Here is a 15,862-nt window from a genome sequence, read left to right on the forward strand (position 1 = left end):
TGGATTGTCGAGGTCGTCGATGATACCCACACATCCAAGAAGAATAACGAAGACGGTCGTATCCACTCGTTGACCACACGAATGAGGCTCAAGCACCGCCAACTGAATTGTTACCTCCGCGCCGCCAACGCCGTCCTGCCTCAGTGGGGTTTCAAGCAGGTAGAAGTTTCCTGTACAAAAGAAAACAATCCCAAGGATTTACACACGTACTGGAACGTCGAATCTCACTGGAACGATCGATGCAAGTTTTTCTTCCCCGTGAGAGATGTAGCATAATGGCTAATAATGTTGTTCCGATAGTGCCCGCTGGGAACGCCAAGCTGTACAAATCTCCCTTCTGGCGCGACTTTGTCCACCTCAACGTTGCCATGTGGACATCCAACAATGCTCTCGTCCCGGACCCGGACAAGGAAGACATTCTCGCTTCACAACCATTCGACTGGCCATTCCTCCATCTTGGTCTTCGTATGTGTGGCTGGGGCGATCACCAAATCAAATTTTACCTCCTCGGCACACCCATCATCTGGTGGTTCTCAACTATCAGCTTGGCTATTGGTTTAGGTCTGGCTGCTTGGTATGTGGCGAGGATGCAGAGGGGGTACAAGGAGTGGAAAGCGGGAGAGTGGGATCATTGGCTTTGGGCGGGTAAGGTGGCGTTTGGTGGCTGGGCTTTGCATTTCTGTGAGTAATCATCATCATTTTGACTAGGCGTTTGGCGTGGGATTTGTGCCTGATGAGATGGTTAGTCCCCTTTTTGATTATGGGTCGAGTTACCTATCTTCACCATTATGCAAGTCCCTCTCTTCCTTTTTCCTCCTCGTGGTTATTTCGACTGACAGCTGTCCCAGCTTCCTACATTATACTTTGCTGTTCTCATGGCCGGGCACATCCTCGACCACTTCTTTTTCGCTTCCTCCACCCGCTCACACACTAAAAAGCTCATTTGGTTTGCCGTCTGGGCAGGAGTGGTGATACTGAGCTTCTGGTGGTTCAAGGACCTCGCGCTTGGTATCTCTGGTAACGTGAACAATCACTGGGGATGGGGATGGAGGTCATCTTGGAATATCTACAACTGAGCATGACACACACACCGAGAGGGAGACGGACGAACAAAGAAAGAGGTGGCGAATGCCATTCAAGAAAATATACCAGATAGAGACGCTACGAGCCATGTGTTTTACCTTGCATTATTATGAATTCATGAACCCATTCTCATCGTACTGCCCAAAGTATTTGTTTGTTCATACAACCAAGAGCTATTGATTCAACACCCACATCTCGAATATGTACTTGACCCCCTTTTCTTCAACTTGTTCTTCGATATCCCATCCAATCCATTCTCTAAATTCTTTGATGGAAGCCTTTTTCCAAACTTTGCTCCCATCAGGTTTTGTGTGTGCCGCAAAGTCTTCAAGATACGCGTCGCATTCAAAAGGGGAAAGGATTCGAGTGAGGAGAATACGGTCGATCAGGGGCCGGGAAAAAGGAAGAGGAGATGTGGAGGTTGACGAGTTGAGAGAGGGAACGCTGGACGGGAGGAGAGAGCTGGTGTAGAGGGTTGCGCCGCCGATGAGGAATATACGGGGTGAATGGCCGCTTTCCGTGGTAGAACGCAAGGCGGAGAGGGCAGAGGGTATGTCAGTGTAGACAGTAGAATTTTCCGCCGTTCCCCTGTGTACATTGTTCAGTGCGGCTGCATTGCAGAGCGAGGTGAGGAGAAAAAAAGGAACGTACAGGTCCACGCCTTTACCTGAGATGACCACGTTCCGGCGGTTTTTCAAAGGTCTGAACCTGGAAGGGATGGATTCCCATGTCTTGCGGCCCATGATGACTACATTCTGTTCGCTGGGATCTGATGAAGGTGTCTCGCCGGTGGTGACTATCGTACTTGTTTTTCAGCATCGTCAGTAGGAAGAGCAGGCAGAGTACGACACACCTCGAGCAAAGTACTTCATTTCGCCTGGTAATCTCCATGGCAAGCCACCGTTGAGACCGATGCCATTCTCGGCCGTGGCTGCGACGACGGCTGTTATGCTCGGGGTGGACGACTTGGCTGTGGTCTGCATCGTGCGGAGGGCGTTGAGGAGCGGCCGCATACACCGGTGCTGGGATGGAGTCGAGTTGGATTTGCAAGTCGTGCCGGGGGGGAACATCACACGCGCCCACCTCGAGGACGCGACAGGACATCACACGCCAGTTACGTAACTGCTACGCACGGAGAGCAAGCCAGGCAAAGTGGGGCGAGGTGCATGCATGATCTTTTTGACGGTGAGGAAGCCGGGGCAGATGCGTGGAGAGCAGACAGCATGCATTGGAGAGAAAAGCGACGAGTACGTCCAAACGGCGGCGTAAGTGGGGTGCGAGATAAACAAGCGGAATGGCCGGTGGTGACGCACTGCTGTATACTCCATTCCTCACGCACTCTCCCACATCCACGCCATATACCATGCCAGTAAGTCGCCCAGCGACCTGCGCTCACAGCTCACAGCCCATAGGCATACCATTCCGCATTCAACCAAGACACCTCCGTCAGGCAGGTCGGCAACACCGCCATCCTCCCTATCACCACAAAGATCAGGGGGCCCGCACCCTTGTCCTGTGAGTTGGCGACCCACTCGAGTTGCCCAAGGGATAGAATGGACTGCTGACGAGACTGTTTGCGATGTAGCCGACCCAACTCAGCCAGATATCATTGACGAGTCTTTGGACTTGTATGTGCCGATTATGATGTAGTCGCGTATCCACGGTTGACCATTGTCTGCAGGTTCAGAGCAAACTGTCTTTTCCGGAACTTTGAGATCAAGGGCGAGTCCCTCATCATGCTGGTGTTGCTATTGATAACTCGCTGATGTATCTACAGGCCCCGCGGACCGTCTCCTCATCTACCTCATCCTCTTCATCTCCGATTGTCTCACCAAGCTCGCCCCTACCGCCGGCAAGCCCTCTCCGTCTTACCAGGAAGCCACCAAGGTCCTCCAAACCCTTTCAGTTGACAATTTTGCTCTTCCTGGCGATGCCGGATTTCCTTTGAATAGCTTGTACCACCCTCCTGCCTCTCGAGTGGATGCCGGTGAGTCGTCTCGTGTTGCTGTATATGAGAGTGGATCAGGGATTTATCGAAACTGACACAATGAGACAAGACCACCTCCGATCGTACCTTACCCAAACTCGGTGTGAGCTTGCTCTCCGTCTGTGTGATAGGCTTTACCCCCAGGAGCAGGTGATCGGCCCTGATGGACAACCAACGGGACAGCTGGGACCTAGGGCCACAAAACCTAGCAAGTGGTGGATGTCTTTCCAGAAGAGACGGTGCGTTCCATCATTCCTAACATGCTGGTGTCTAGCTAATGTAGCATAGATTCATGGGAAGATCGCTTGGCGTTTAAACAGAGATACGAGAGAGAGAGAGAGAGAGGCGTGCGGTGACGTAGAAAGGATCTCGAGTCATACGCAGGATCGAGGACGGTGAAAGGATAGACTTGCTATGCGGGTATGCATATATTGTAAGGACCGAGCCGCGAGTTTTGTGTCATGTGTAGCTTTTCAGACGTCATGGCTGTTTGGGACAACAGGTGAATGGAGTGATGTTAGGAATAGTTACGTTTCTCATTCGACAGGGTATAAGTCGAAGCTGGGATGGTGTACATCTTTGTTTTCTCACCTTATTCTTCACCTACGACAAAAACCTGCTAACCATCTCGTCTACCTCCTGTCATACTAACCATGTCCAACCCCGTCAGTCCAACAATCTCCCTCACCCCCTTCCTCTCCACTCCACCTCTCACTCCGACCGCCTCTTTCCCCACTTCACCCGTCTCCTCTCCTACCACCCCTATCACCCCCGCCTCCATCCGAATCCCTTCCTTTCCCCCTACCAGATCATACTCAAACTCTCTTTATCCACCCCTCAAAGCACATCTCGCTCTTCTCCACCCGTCAACCCCTCCTCCCATCATCTCCTTTTGCGCCCGACGGCTCCTCTCTCCCGACATGCCTCACGGGTACAACCCTCATGTCCAAGGAGAAGAATGGATACCGATCCATCTCATTGATGGGGGATGTGACCTGCAAACCGCTGGAGTAGGGATGGATGCGCCCAAGGGTCTGCGGGCGGATCAGAATGGTCCGGGCAAAGAGATGGATGAGAGAATGGAGAGGATGTATGCAGCGGCAAGGACGAGCTGGAAGCTGTTGGAGGAAAAGGCACCTGCGAAAGGGAATGTTCTATAGATGAGGGGGCGGCTGTAGAGAGATGTATAGGCTTGTAGTCTCGATTTGACACCATCCGGAAGTTGCAAAAGTAGCGCACGGTATGTTTTTCCACAGAATCCTTCCGTGTCTGAACTATCAGCTTTCAGTGCAGTGTGCTACTGTGCTGATCGCTGCTGCTTTTCGTATATTATCGCATTCCCACCACGTAGAGAAAAAAGAGGAGGAGATAGAAGGCACGTAGAGAAAAAAGAGGAGATAGAAGCGGTGACATCATGCCTGATGGTAGGCACGGACAAAAATAAACCGGCAGGAAGAAATGTCAAACTCTTGTTTTGAACACTTTGTTATTTCTTCTCTCCAACTTTACTGTATCATCTTTCAGTTCCTTTATTAAAAAGCTGTTGCCGCCCCCCCTTGTTATGTCTTGCCCATTGAAAGCAACATGACATCGGACAGCGATCATACGCATGCTGCCGTTAAGCAGCGACAGCAGCGACAACCTCGACAACAGCGGAACCGCTCCCGATCCTCCATCTCGGCTGATCCCGAAGAATTCCTTCCCTCTCGCCCACCATCCCCGCCCGGCCCAAGCGCTAACGCTCCCCCTCCGTCTGAAAGAGTTACCCATCTGCGATTAAGTGCGCACTATGCTGTGTTGGTTTTGGCTAGTATGTTGGGGTGTGTAGCGAGGATTGGGTTGAATGGCCTCTGTACTTGTAGGCATTCTCAATACATACATATCTAACGGAGGTGCTGATTTTCGTCGTTAGATGACGGACAGATCATCTATGCGCTGGCTTGGTCCCAAGGCATTGGAAGTGGTGTGATGGGATTAGCCCTGGCGAAGAAGAATGAGATGACAATCCTGTAAGGCGCCTTTTCTCTTGTACATTTTGAAGCAATCCACTGACTACATCATAGGTACCCACCATTATATACCTTCCTAACCACCGGTATAGCCGGGTGCATCACTACCTTTTCGTCATGGATGTTGGAAGGTTACCTCTCATTCAGTAATTTCAATCATTATAATCGAAAAGGACTCCACGACGTAAGTCTAGCGCAAAAGTCCATGGGAATTGATGTGACTAATAAATATATGCTTTTAGACTGTCGATGGTGTTGCATACTCTCTCTCAACGTTTGCCATCGCCTTGAGCTGTCTCCGTTTCGGTGAACATTTCGGCTCAGCCCTTCCCAAGTTACCCTATTTTAACACGCTCTCTCGCGTCACTCCGCCAGAAGAGAAATCTTCTTCTCCCAGTTTGTTACCGCACACTCCCATCCTGGATATCCTCACCATCCTCACTGCTTTTCTAGCTTATCTCATCGCCCTCCTCTTATACTTTCTTGCGCCACACTCTTGGCGACACGATGTGGTATTCCCGCTTCTCATGTCGCCTCCAGGCGCCATCCTCCGATTCTCTCTTTCTAATATTAATATTCGTCACCCCTTTATAAACCGTTTCCCATTGGGGACATTCATCTCGAATATGGTAGCCACTCTTCTTATCGCCGGGACTTTTGCGGCTCAACGACGCCCAAACGTCGTCAATGCTGGGAGTGTGAGGTGCAATGCACTCTACGCTATACAGCAAGGGTTCTGTGGCTGCTTGAGCACAGTTTCGACGTTTGTGGTTGAAGCGAGGGCAGTAGAAGGGTGGAGATGGAAGTGGCTTTACGTAGGAGCCAGTGTTATTCTGGGCCATGTCTTTGTCCTTGCTGTCGTAGGAGGTACCGGATGGAACGAGGGATATGTCGACGCTTGTACCGGATAATAATTTTATAATAGATTTTATTTCCTAGATTACATTAATGACCTATATGTTATAACATTATAATGAAGCTGCATGGATAGCTGATTATACGAATGGCCCAAGACTCGAATCCATCTAGATTTCAATTATTTATACTATTCACACATGCTGACTCGCGAGAGCCATCTTCTTCATCTCTTCCATGGCTTTGGCTTGTGTACGGCTGATCGCCATAGAATCAGCTACAGTTGCTTCATCGGACTTTCAGGTCACACTTACGACATGTCCATCACCTCCCCTGCACGATAAAGCTCATTAATAATAACGTCGACATCATCGGAAACTGTTTTGCAAGCTGTATGAGTTTTATTTATTTATTTTTTAGTCTTTTTTTTTGTCGATGGTAGACTTAGAAGAGTATCGATTGGGACTTACATATTACATCTCCCAGTCGGGAAAACCTCTCTAACTCTTTGATCAGGCACTTGGCTACCATGCACCAGACCAAAATCACTTCGGCATCAATCTCCTGGGCAGGCTATAATTAGTGCGGTGGTCAGCTGCGTCTATAATAACCCCATTGCACATCGTAAATGACTTACTATTTGTGGTAAACTTCTAAACAAATCGACACTTTGACGCGCGGCTTGCATAGCCACGTTATTATCAGCATCTGCAGAGTTGATATCGTGCAAGAGCATATCAGTGGCAATGAAGTGATGATGCTATACAGGCCACATAAGCCTTCACGACCGTTCAAATCCATAATGCCTTCTTACCAAAATAATTAACTTTGTTCCGAACACCAGTTCAGCCCCCTCGACATCAGCCATTTTTTTCCTTTCCAACAGCGACATTCCATCAACCCCCAGATTTTTTTTCAATCTGTTTAGCGCAAAAAGACATTCGTTATAGTCTTTGGGATTTCTATATTTCGGTTGATTGAGATACACGGGAGGAGAAGAAGCTGACTGGGTACCAGGTGTAGAAAGAAGGCAAAGATACTCTGCCCAAGCGCGGCTATAATCCGAATCTTCTTCTGGTTCAAGGAATGCCAGCTTCGAAGCACGCTCGAGAATGGTAACAGCCTTGACCCAGCGGATGCTACGCGAGGATTAACAGATGTGCGACCATAAAAAGTCTGATTTGACTTACTACCAGCTATCGCGTTCTGAGACCGGTATAGGCCCGTTTCGATAGAGATCTCTAACTGTGATATCATCCCCGGACGTAACATTTTGCTGCTTTTTGTAAGCCTTTTTCATACAATTGAGCGTCGAAAACCGCAAACTTACAGAAGAGATGTCATCAAATGGTCGCCCGAAAGGTGTAAGAATATCGTCATCGCTAATGGACGACGGGAAACCAGTCGCTAGAGCACCGCAACGTTCGATTGAGTAGACACACCAGCTGCATAATTCCTCAGTCTAGACCACCCTAGCTTATGAGCCAACATCACTTACAACGCGTGCACGCGCTCGGCCAACTCAATGGCATCTTCCGGGGGCGGGAGTAGGTATGATCTGGTACGCAGTAATGGATTCGTGGGAGGAGCAGCTCTGAAAGTAAGAGAGGGGATTCTATGTATACCTGTGGACAAGACAAGCCTGACGGCAATACCGGCCACAAGCCATCCCTAGTATCAAACCGAACGTCAGCCAAAGCTTGGAACCGAAGAAGTCAAGACAGCTCACTTCATGATGACGGTTGTTCGTATAAGCGTAAGCACTGAGAAGCATAGCTGCTCGAATGGCGTCAATCAACCTATCGCTATTTGCAGCAGCCGCATCCAGATGTCGACATGCTTCCGTGAAGAAACGTTCCTCCATGGATGCCGAATTAGGCGCCTGAGATAATCGAGTAGCCCAAAGGTACTGCACAACAACCTTAGTTAACGACCAGCTACCGAAGACCGAAAGTTGTAATCAGAAATTCATCAACTCACCATCGCATTTAACAATGCTGGACTAGGTCTTCGCTTGTCCATAAATGTCATACGATATCGGAACCTTGGTATGCTCATTTCGAAGAAGAGACGGACATGTGCCAAGAAGCAATCCAACCTTGTTTAATTTTGATGAGATTCTATTTCCACGACGCGATATTTGATACTTTGATACTTACAGGAGATTTCGATGTTCATCTTTCAGTCCATCGAATTCCGCACTGTTTAACAACAGCGAATTCCGATCAGGAGCTTCCCCCAGTGTTTTCCCTCCCGCAATCCATTGCGCGGTCTGTCCCTTGCCTGTTCTCCTCTTCTTCTGCCACTCTGATGCCTCTTTCGATGAAATATTTTGGTTCGTCGCTGTATTCTCGCCGGGACCAAAAAGAAATTCTCCTAGACGATCTGATAGATTATCCACAGAATCAATGTTGTCGTGCAGCTCGGGTGGGAGGCCAAGCATGGAGGAAACAGAAGTAGGAGCAGAAGACGAAGATTTGTCATTAGCTTCGGGGGACACAGAACTCTGAGATTGCTTTGCGATATCATTTGGGAGTAAAGTAGGACCAGTTTGAGGATATGCGGTAGATGGCGCGTTTATTGGGGGTAAAGCGGGCACCGTAGGGAAGGTATATGTTGACTGGGCTGTAAATTGCGAATCCCTGGAGATGGCCGGTGTTGGAACCTCTCGGCTAAGATTCTCTCTCTGGGATATCGGGACTGTGAGATCAGATGACACAACGGGATTGACGGTAGGTTGCTGGGGTAGATAAACGAGTGGGAACTGTGTGCTTGAAGAAGTGCTGTCACGGACAGGATCTTCCGGCATATAACGTTGTTGAGGATACGTAGGAAATGGAAGATTGGGATCAAACGGAGAACTATAGTTTTGAGGCATCATCTGGGGAGTGGGGAATGAGTAGTTTGGTATCTGCACAGGATAGTTGAAGTCCACCACTGGTTGACGAGGAGCAAAACTTTGCCAGGGCTGATTCACAAGGTGGTCCGAGGGTGCCGACATGATGCGCTGTTGCTGAGGATGATGCGGGGTATCACCCGCAATAGAGCCCATGGATTGGGTATTGTGGACAGGACGAAAGCCATGAGAAAGATTCTGATGAGAGAACGGGGGCATTCGGCGTGCTGACATTCGCAATTAGCATTGCCACAAATGACAAAAAAACACACCTGTTTGAGATTGGGCCGGATGTACTTTTGAGAATGGCTTTTCTTCAGTCCTGTATTCGCATTCTTGCTTGTATTTTATGCAACTGGAACATTTTGGCCTTTCTGCAGAGCACCTCTACGGACACGATGAATTAACAAGGAGCCTTCTTGCTTTCTTTGCCATTGAACACTTGCCAGTTTCCGACGGCGACAGAACTTGCAAGCCCTACGAATCGTCAGGGATCTAAACCATTACTATAAGGACATCTACGTACATGCCTCTCTTCAGGGTTGCTTCTGTCGTCAGTGAAGCTTTACTAGGTTCAATACCTGACCAAATTTAGCAACTGGTAATCAGGCTGTAATATATTGCCTTACCTGGATCAAATTCTTGAGAACTTGGGAGATAAGATTAGAATTCAATAACATTCTGATCCAGATCCCGAAACTCACGTTTGCATTGATCGGGGATTGTTTACTATGTCTGTGGGTGAGTCCATTGTCATTAGCATATCTCTGGCTACTCAGTAAGCAAGAAACATACCTGATCGTTGAAATGACCCTATTTCAGACGCCATTCCTGCTGCAGAAGTCTGATCATGCATCTCTCCTTGGTTCCCAGAGGGATACACCGAGTATAAGGGGCTGCCGTCGGAGCTACGACGTTCAGTAACGTCGTAGCTCAGATCACTTCCTGGGGGCACCTGGGACATATGCTCTGTCTGTAATATCTTGGTATTGGACGATGTAGCCCACCCATCTTCCTGCAGGCTTTCAGGCCGCCATCCACTGGAGGAGGGGAATATTTGGGTGTTTGCCGCTCCTTGATCTTGCCAGTCGCTTGTCTTTTTCGGCTGTTGCATAATCGTAAGTCGAAGGAGTCTTTCCTGATGTGATCGATAGTTTGCTTTGCAGGTCGCGATAATGGTGCGACAGGCGTATATACCGTTCCGTTTTAGGCGGATGTTCAATTATTTGTAAAAACGTGAAAATGCAAAAAGCGAAGCGCGAAGCGCGAAAATGCGAGAAACGAAGCCTAAAACGCAACCCCCCCAAAATAACAAAATGAGAACGCAGAACTTGGATTTAATGCACGGTAACGGTATGTACACCTTTTCAGGTTTGGAGGATTATGGTAGGTATTTATACCGTAAAAAGCGGAGAAATTAAAACAGAAGATGGTGAAAGTAAACGCTCGCAAAAGTCCAGCCACATAAACAAATCTTTGCCATCTCTGCCGGTAAAAAGTGGTAGTACGAGCGCGTGTGCGCGTCTGCCAATAAAATGGTGAGTTTGACTATGACAGCTTCCGTTTGCAGTAATGATAATGAACGGTGCTATTACTACCCATTATAAATGTTATTTGATTATTGGTTTGAATCCAGATGGTTCGCTCTCTGCAACCTGAGGTGAAAACTGCAAAGCTGGACATGCATAAAAGCCTGTCCTATACCGCGTCACCCCACCATAAAAATCAAAATTTATATTTAGCAGCCTTTTCGTTCGTTACAGTAGGTAATTTACAACCACAGAAGAAGTTGCGAAACAAAAATACACAGTAATCGTCCAGCAGTCTTCTACCGCTCTCCCATGACTAACTGTGCGTGTTCTGGTTATCGTTTGGCCATTACAAAACCGCAATACGTGGCAACTTCCAATACAGAGCACAAACTACGACGAATCATCAGACCATCTTACTGTACCTGCACTGTTTATTACATATTACTGCGTGATCATCAGCCATCTCTAGAGTAAAGAGATCTGAGATCGAAAACCAGCCTTGCCTCCTCTACCTTCCTTCCTTCAATATAAATTTAGCAGGATTAAATGCATCATTCGCTTCCTCTCCTCACAGATCTTTGATATCTGAGGACCGAAAACATTGTTATTCTTTACTCCGTGGGTATCTCAAACTAATTCATGTCTTCGTCATATTGTCATATCTCCTAAGAGATCGAACATCCCCGCTGCCTTTCCTTGGGCGTGCTTCTTAGCAGCTTTCTTCTTACTTCGCTTAGCACTTTCCCTGCCCACAGCGGTCCTGGTCTGAGCCAAAAACTCCGCACCACTGGCCTGGGAAGAATTCAACCCAAGAATTACACCGTCTTCTAATTCGTCTATCAAAGCATGCCAGCACATATGCAGAGTTTTATCTTCCTCAGGTGTCCATTTCCACTTGAGATGGGTTGGAGGTTCTGCTTGGTTGAGGAGGCTGTGAATATTGATACCGCTAAAGAACAGGAATGGGGAGAGATGCGTCGGCCCAAAGTCCGCTACAGGATCACCTATAAGGGGCTGAGGGAGTGATTCCATTTGGATAGGCGTAAAATAGGGGACTTGAGTAGAAAGGAGTAGAAGAGATTCGGAGAGAGAAGTAGAATCCATCATCGCATTACTCAACTGGGCGATAAGATGTGCGTGACGCCTCTCCAGCGTCGGCCACTCGTTAGCTTCATCTTCTGGGCTGACTGGAGATAGCTTTTTCCTTCTCAGCCCTACCATCTCTTCGGAGTCTAGCTCTCTTCGCCATTGAGCAAAAGTCCCAACTCCAGCTTTAAGCACAGCGTAGGCTTCATGCCGCCTCCAAGCCGGATTGGTTGCTCGCCCATTTTTCTCAGTTAGTCTGGCCATCTCGATCACGCAATGGCGGATGATAGCGACGAGTGGTTGAAGGGATGATGGTAGTAGGCGGATAGCTGGGGTATCGGATTGCATCGGGCCGAGGTAGGCCTGGAGACGGTCAGCGAGAGGTCGGAGGCAGACGGGGGTTGACTCAGAGGAGTCTTTCTTGGGGGGTAAATCCAAAGTATAGGGGACAATCTTTCCTGCTGAACCTTGACGAACGTATTCCACCATGACGCGAGGAGGGTCCTTCATCACTTCCAATTCATCGACAGATTGTGCGCCCTGGGGCGCCAAGTCTGTCTCGGCGCTCTCTGGACTTGATCCCACGCCTAATAAACCTCTAAGCTCCGTATCTTCTTGCATTTCTGCCGGAGTAATGCCATTCTTGACGCCAGGTAGTGGCTCGTCGACGAATCTGAAACCTCCAAGACCCTCTTCAGCAATCACATAAGATGCCAATCTCACTCCCCTGCTACCTTCCAATGTTCTGGGACTAGCCATTGTGGGATCTTCGAGAGCACCCCGTAAGTAAATACGGTTGGGATAAAGCCATCCATGAGTGATGAACAGCAATGATCCTTTCCTTTGAGCCGCAGCATATGCCTCAAGAGCTTTCTGCGAGTGCGAACGATCGCCCCCACCACTATTACTTCCTCCTGGGATATTCGCTCTATTATAGGGTGTCTGACATCCAAGAGGATCGAGTTCCCCACAGAATGGGTAAATCGGACAGCATTCGCCTCCGTGAGGCGAGGTATACTGCAGAGCAGCTTCAATAATGCTATTAACGGCTCTCAACAAGTCTGGTTCCGTGTCATATTGCCATATACAGAGTTTCTTGACAACACGCCTGACCAGCTCCACAACGAAATCACCGGGATTTACATTTCTTCGGCTGTTGGCAGAAGGACTGAACAACTGCTCGCGTAAGACTCTTGCCGCCTTTTCAATACGCTGGCAAACGTCCAAGCTAGGTTCATAAAAGCGCTGAAGGGCTTCAGGAGGTGTGTAGTCGTTACCGACCAGGGATGCGAAGAGTGCCATATAGTTGGCAGGAAGACGAAGGCGCTGGCGAAGAGTTTGAGGCGGGATGACCGTCATAACAAGCGTAGCGTGGTGATAATTGGGAGGGGGAAGAAGAGACGATTGTCGCGGTGTATGTGATTTCTTTCTTCTGCCGTATGCAGGCCTGAAGGTCTTGGTAGGTGATTGTCCCAGCTTATCGTCTTGAGCTTCTTCTTCCGAGACTTCGCCTTCGATCCAACTCAGCATGTCCAATGGGACATAGCCGGCCACTCTTTCTGATTTTCCTACTAATATCAGAAAATCAGTATCTTGCCCCAAGACGTATCCCCCGATCCTCTCAGCCATCGTAACGCAGGCACTGTCCGCTTCCCCAGACGGAACATGATGGGTGGCCACACCTAGGCGATGGAGAGCAAAGATGAATGCGTGTGAAGCAAATGGCGGAAGAAGTGGTTTAGTAGAGTAACCACGGCCGAAAGAAGGTTCCGATCGAGATGAAACAGAGGTTGCGTAAAACAGTTTGGGAGTAGAAAGAGATTCTGTCATTCGTTTGAGAATCGTTGGATGTTTCTCAATGGGGGCAGCACCTGTGACGCGGCGTCAGTTGGTGCAGAATACCACGCAGCTCCCAGCAGTTGCAGAGCTTACCGTCAAACACAAATGTCGGCTCCAGTCCCACCTTCCGCCAAGCAGTGATTAACTGCTTCGTTATCTGATAGAAACGAAGATATTCTCCGCCGGACGCCCATGGTAAACTGTCAAGATATAATTTGAATATTACACTGGTCACAGTCAGCAGTCTATCATTGCAAAGTAATAGCACGCTCACCCCCATGCATCTACTATGAGTGGTATACTACCTCTCTGAGATCCTTGCGGATCTCTCTCGGGTAAGAGAACAGAACGGCATAATGATCCACGGTTCTCTCGAACAAAAGTTTGCAGACCTCTAACACCCATTGCTGAAGTATTGCCTTTGTTTCACCGATTAAAGGGGATTATGATATGGAGCACAATAGTTACAGATCGTAGCAGGAATGCTCAATGCCATATGAACTTGGTCGAAAGTATGATAGGATTTAGTGACCGTGAGGAGTTCTAATGATCTGCGGCAGCAGCACTGTCGGACGGATTGGCGAGTAACGAATGACGATTATGGAAGCAAGCGATTTAGAAGGGACAGTCCTACTGGTCAACCCATACGTTGCAGATAGCAAATAGCAAGGATCACCAACAATTTTTCAAAAGGACAAAATTTCCAGAAGTGTTGATATGCAAGAAGATGCAAAAAGATGCATGCGCGAAGAACGTTACTCATACGTACGTAGAACGAAGTTAATAAAAAAAGTGGTCGACTTCGCGACTGGTGGAGGCACGTTGCATATGATGTCCGCTGGCATAGAGCAACACTCTGCATGATGGTCGTTCATCCATCGTCCAACCACCAATCACGTACACAGCAATGCTCTCAATTTCGGTTCGTACTCTTCAATGTGAACAGACAATCACAAGGGGAGTCATATCAAAATTTCAATGCATATAAATTTACAAACAAGACGCATACAGATGAGTGTTATGCCGATATCAGTCATTATCTTCAGAAAAATGTCTCCGCTTCTCTAAACTCTACAACCCAAAATTGCGTTGAGGCCCTATTTGGGATGTGGCTCTTATTTGCATCTCCGGTTTTTAGACAATGTCCCAAATCTCCTCCTACAGAACACGTTAATCTTTCGCCCTCAAAGTGATGAAGTAACAGCAGAGCTTACCATCGCACAGCAGAACTTCCCACATGCCACAGACGCCGAAAGACTGTAATCGCTGATTGAGACCTTTTGGTCAACAAATTGGTCTGCAAAGTTGTCCGCTCTGCAAGATAGATTAACACTGAGCTGTCGGCACCGATCATGAAACTGACCCTCTAGCCATGGCACCAACGAAGACACAGACAGAATGGGACTCAGGAAGAGTATTAAGGTACTTGGACAATCGAACAGTTGGGGCATCGGCGGAAAGGGCTATCACAAACGTCAGCAAAGCTTTTGTCGAGGTCGACTTTGATTTCACCCACTAAGTTTGATGCAGTTGGTAGGAAGGTGATCAGTGATAGGGTTCTTGATAACTCTCAAAAGCTTCTCGCTACCGTTAACACCCCTTATGGAAAGTTTGTGAAGCAATTGAACTGTGAAACGGGCATTAGTTCTGTATTCTTGAAATAGCGTAGAGCGCTTAGAATTCACCCATCAACCCAGAAAAACGCTTGAAGGTTCGCGGTATCCTAACACTAGGGTTCACCTCGATCAATACACCCTTTGCCGTATGGATATACACCTGCAAGAGGCCGGCTTTGTTGAGAGGAGAGTCAAGAAGGGTCAAAAGGCACTGAAATGCGTGTAAGCGTCAAGATGTTGATGAATGAGCAAAAAATTGCCTTACTTGATGTGTGATGTCAGGTCGAGCATCGGCAATATCTCTACCTGTCTTGGCCAAGATTCCCTGATGGTCGTCACAGTTCAATAAAGCGTACTTTGCTTCTTTTGCAGAGCTCTTGCCTGCCGAGCCAGACGAAATCTTGTATGCTTCGAGGCAAGCCTAAACAGCACGTCGTTAGCGATCAGTTGTAAAACATTCATCCTGAAACCCTAAATCTCACTTGTGAAAGCACAACAATCAATCTTCTGGTATTCTCCTTGTCCTCAGTAGACTTAGGCACAGAAGCCTGGACGGGTACAAAGTCCGCCCTCTGTACGTTTCTCTTCCCACCAGGCAGAGGCTTTGTAACCCTCGCAGAACCCTCCGCTTCCTTATCCACCTCCATAGCGTCCTCTACTTCCTCAGTTTTGACTTTGGGCTTGAATTCCTGGGCGATATCGTGGAATGAAGCAGCAGGTTTTTTCGTTAAAGGGCGAGTAGGATTGAAGGGAGGAGCTGTCGCGGACATTTTGGAAGATTTTTGAGGAGGAACGGCGGTGGTATCGGCAGCACGTCGTTTGGGAGGGGTGTCTGAGGAAGGGGTGTCTGACATCTTGAATAGTTTTGTGCGGTGTGGGAAAATGAGAGAAATAAAAGCTCGAGGTCAAGAAGAATCGAAGTGAAGCTTTTGATTCTCCTTTTGAGACTCGAGAAATCT

The 15,862-nt window shown here is 48.2% G+C and overlaps 7 protein-coding genes across 7 annotated transcripts in view; 3 read left to right on the forward strand and 4 right to left on the reverse strand.

Moving 5' to 3' along the window:
- CNJ01930 (dolichyl-phosphate-mannose-protein mannosyltransferase, putative) overlaps positions 1-1,230 on the forward strand; it is a 2,971-nt gene extending 1,741 nt beyond the window's left edge. Inside the window, exons 4-7 of the mRNA XM_567365.2 lie at positions 1-241; positions 301-681; positions 747-790; positions 849-1,230. The exon at positions 1-241 is cut by the window's left edge and continues 528 nt beyond it. Coding sequence (XP_567365.1) covers positions 1-241; positions 301-681; positions 747-790; positions 849-1,076 — 894 coding nt within the window. The 3' untranslated portion in view covers positions 1,077-1,230. The remainder of the gene's footprint in view (positions 242-300; positions 682-746; positions 791-848) is intronic.
- Positions 1,185-2,271, reverse strand: CNJ01940 (dihydrofolate reductase, putative). Its single transcript, XM_567366.2, has 3 exons — positions 1,937-2,271; positions 1,735-1,879; positions 1,185-1,671 (listed from the first exon to the last, which is right to left on the reverse strand). Exons 1-3 carry the CDS (start codon positions 2,151-2,153, stop codon positions 1,257-1,259), a joined length of 777 nt encoding a protein of 258 aa, XP_567366.1. The 5' UTR covers positions 2,154-2,271; the 3' UTR covers positions 1,185-1,256.
- Positions 2,272-2,441: 170 nt separating this feature from the next.
- CNJ01950 (arp2/3 complex 21 kda subunit (p21-arc), putative) lies at positions 2,442-3,508 on the forward strand. The gene is made up of 7 exons (XM_567367.2): positions 2,442-2,452; positions 2,496-2,598; positions 2,669-2,711; positions 2,765-2,805; positions 2,861-3,070; positions 3,141-3,309; positions 3,359-3,508. Exons 1-7 carry the CDS (start codon positions 2,447-2,449, stop codon positions 3,384-3,386), a joined length of 600 nt encoding a protein of 199 aa, XP_567367.2. The 5' UTR covers positions 2,442-2,446; the 3' UTR covers positions 3,387-3,508.
- Positions 3,509-4,562: 1,054 nt separating this feature from the next.
- On the forward strand, positions 4,563-6,062 carry CNJ01960 (conserved hypothetical protein). Its single transcript, XM_567368.2, has 4 exons — positions 4,563-4,928; positions 4,983-5,079; positions 5,134-5,263; positions 5,322-6,062. Exons 1-4 carry the CDS (start codon positions 4,655-4,657, stop codon positions 5,988-5,990), a joined length of 1,170 nt encoding a protein of 389 aa, XP_567368.1. The 5' UTR covers positions 4,563-4,654; the 3' UTR covers positions 5,991-6,062.
- Positions 6,054-10,049, reverse strand: CNJ01970 (expressed protein). The gene is made up of 17 exons (XM_024657967.1): positions 9,626-10,049; positions 9,535-9,565; positions 9,460-9,479; positions 9,357-9,411; positions 9,277-9,307; positions 9,103-9,217; positions 8,094-9,057; positions 7,915-8,032; positions 7,664-7,843; positions 7,433-7,605; positions 7,265-7,379; positions 7,125-7,210; positions 6,749-7,073; positions 6,572-6,694; positions 6,405-6,507; positions 6,249-6,324; positions 6,054-6,192 (listed from the first exon to the last, which is right to left on the reverse strand). Exons 1-17 carry the CDS (start codon positions 9,942-9,944, stop codon positions 6,129-6,131), a joined length of 2,898 nt encoding a protein of 965 aa, XP_024513621.1. The 5' UTR covers positions 9,945-10,049; the 3' UTR covers positions 6,054-6,128.
- Positions 10,050-10,901: 852 nt separating this feature from the next.
- On the reverse strand, positions 10,902-14,004 carry CNJ01980 (hypothetical protein). The gene is made up of 4 exons (XM_024657968.1): positions 13,968-14,004; positions 13,562-13,852; positions 13,381-13,514; positions 10,902-13,319 (listed from the first exon to the last, which is right to left on the reverse strand). The coding sequence occupies exons 2-4, from the start codon at positions 13,690-13,692 to the stop codon at positions 11,011-11,013; spliced, it is 2,574 nt and encodes an 857-aa protein (XP_024513622.1). The 5' UTR covers positions 13,693-13,852; positions 13,968-14,004; the 3' UTR covers positions 10,902-11,010.
- Positions 14,005-14,253: 249 nt separating this feature from the next.
- On the reverse strand, positions 14,254-15,834 carry CNJ01990 (nucleolar essential protein 1, putative). Its single transcript, XM_567372.2, has 7 exons — positions 15,386-15,834; positions 15,169-15,324; positions 14,973-15,114; positions 14,804-14,914; positions 14,651-14,750; positions 14,502-14,601; positions 14,254-14,445 (listed from the first exon to the last, which is right to left on the reverse strand). Exons 1-7 carry the CDS (start codon positions 15,755-15,757, stop codon positions 14,422-14,424), a joined length of 1,005 nt encoding a protein of 334 aa, XP_567372.1. The 5' UTR covers positions 15,758-15,834; the 3' UTR covers positions 14,254-14,421.
- Between the last annotated feature and the right edge of the window lie 28 nt (positions 15,835-15,862).

This window comes from Cryptococcus neoformans (assembly GCF_000091045.1).
Source record: "Cryptococcus neoformans var. neoformans JEC21 chromosome 10 sequence".
In the NCBI taxonomy this organism is placed as follows: Eukaryota; Fungi; Basidiomycota; class Tremellomycetes; order Tremellales; family Cryptococcaceae; genus Cryptococcus; species Cryptococcus deneoformans.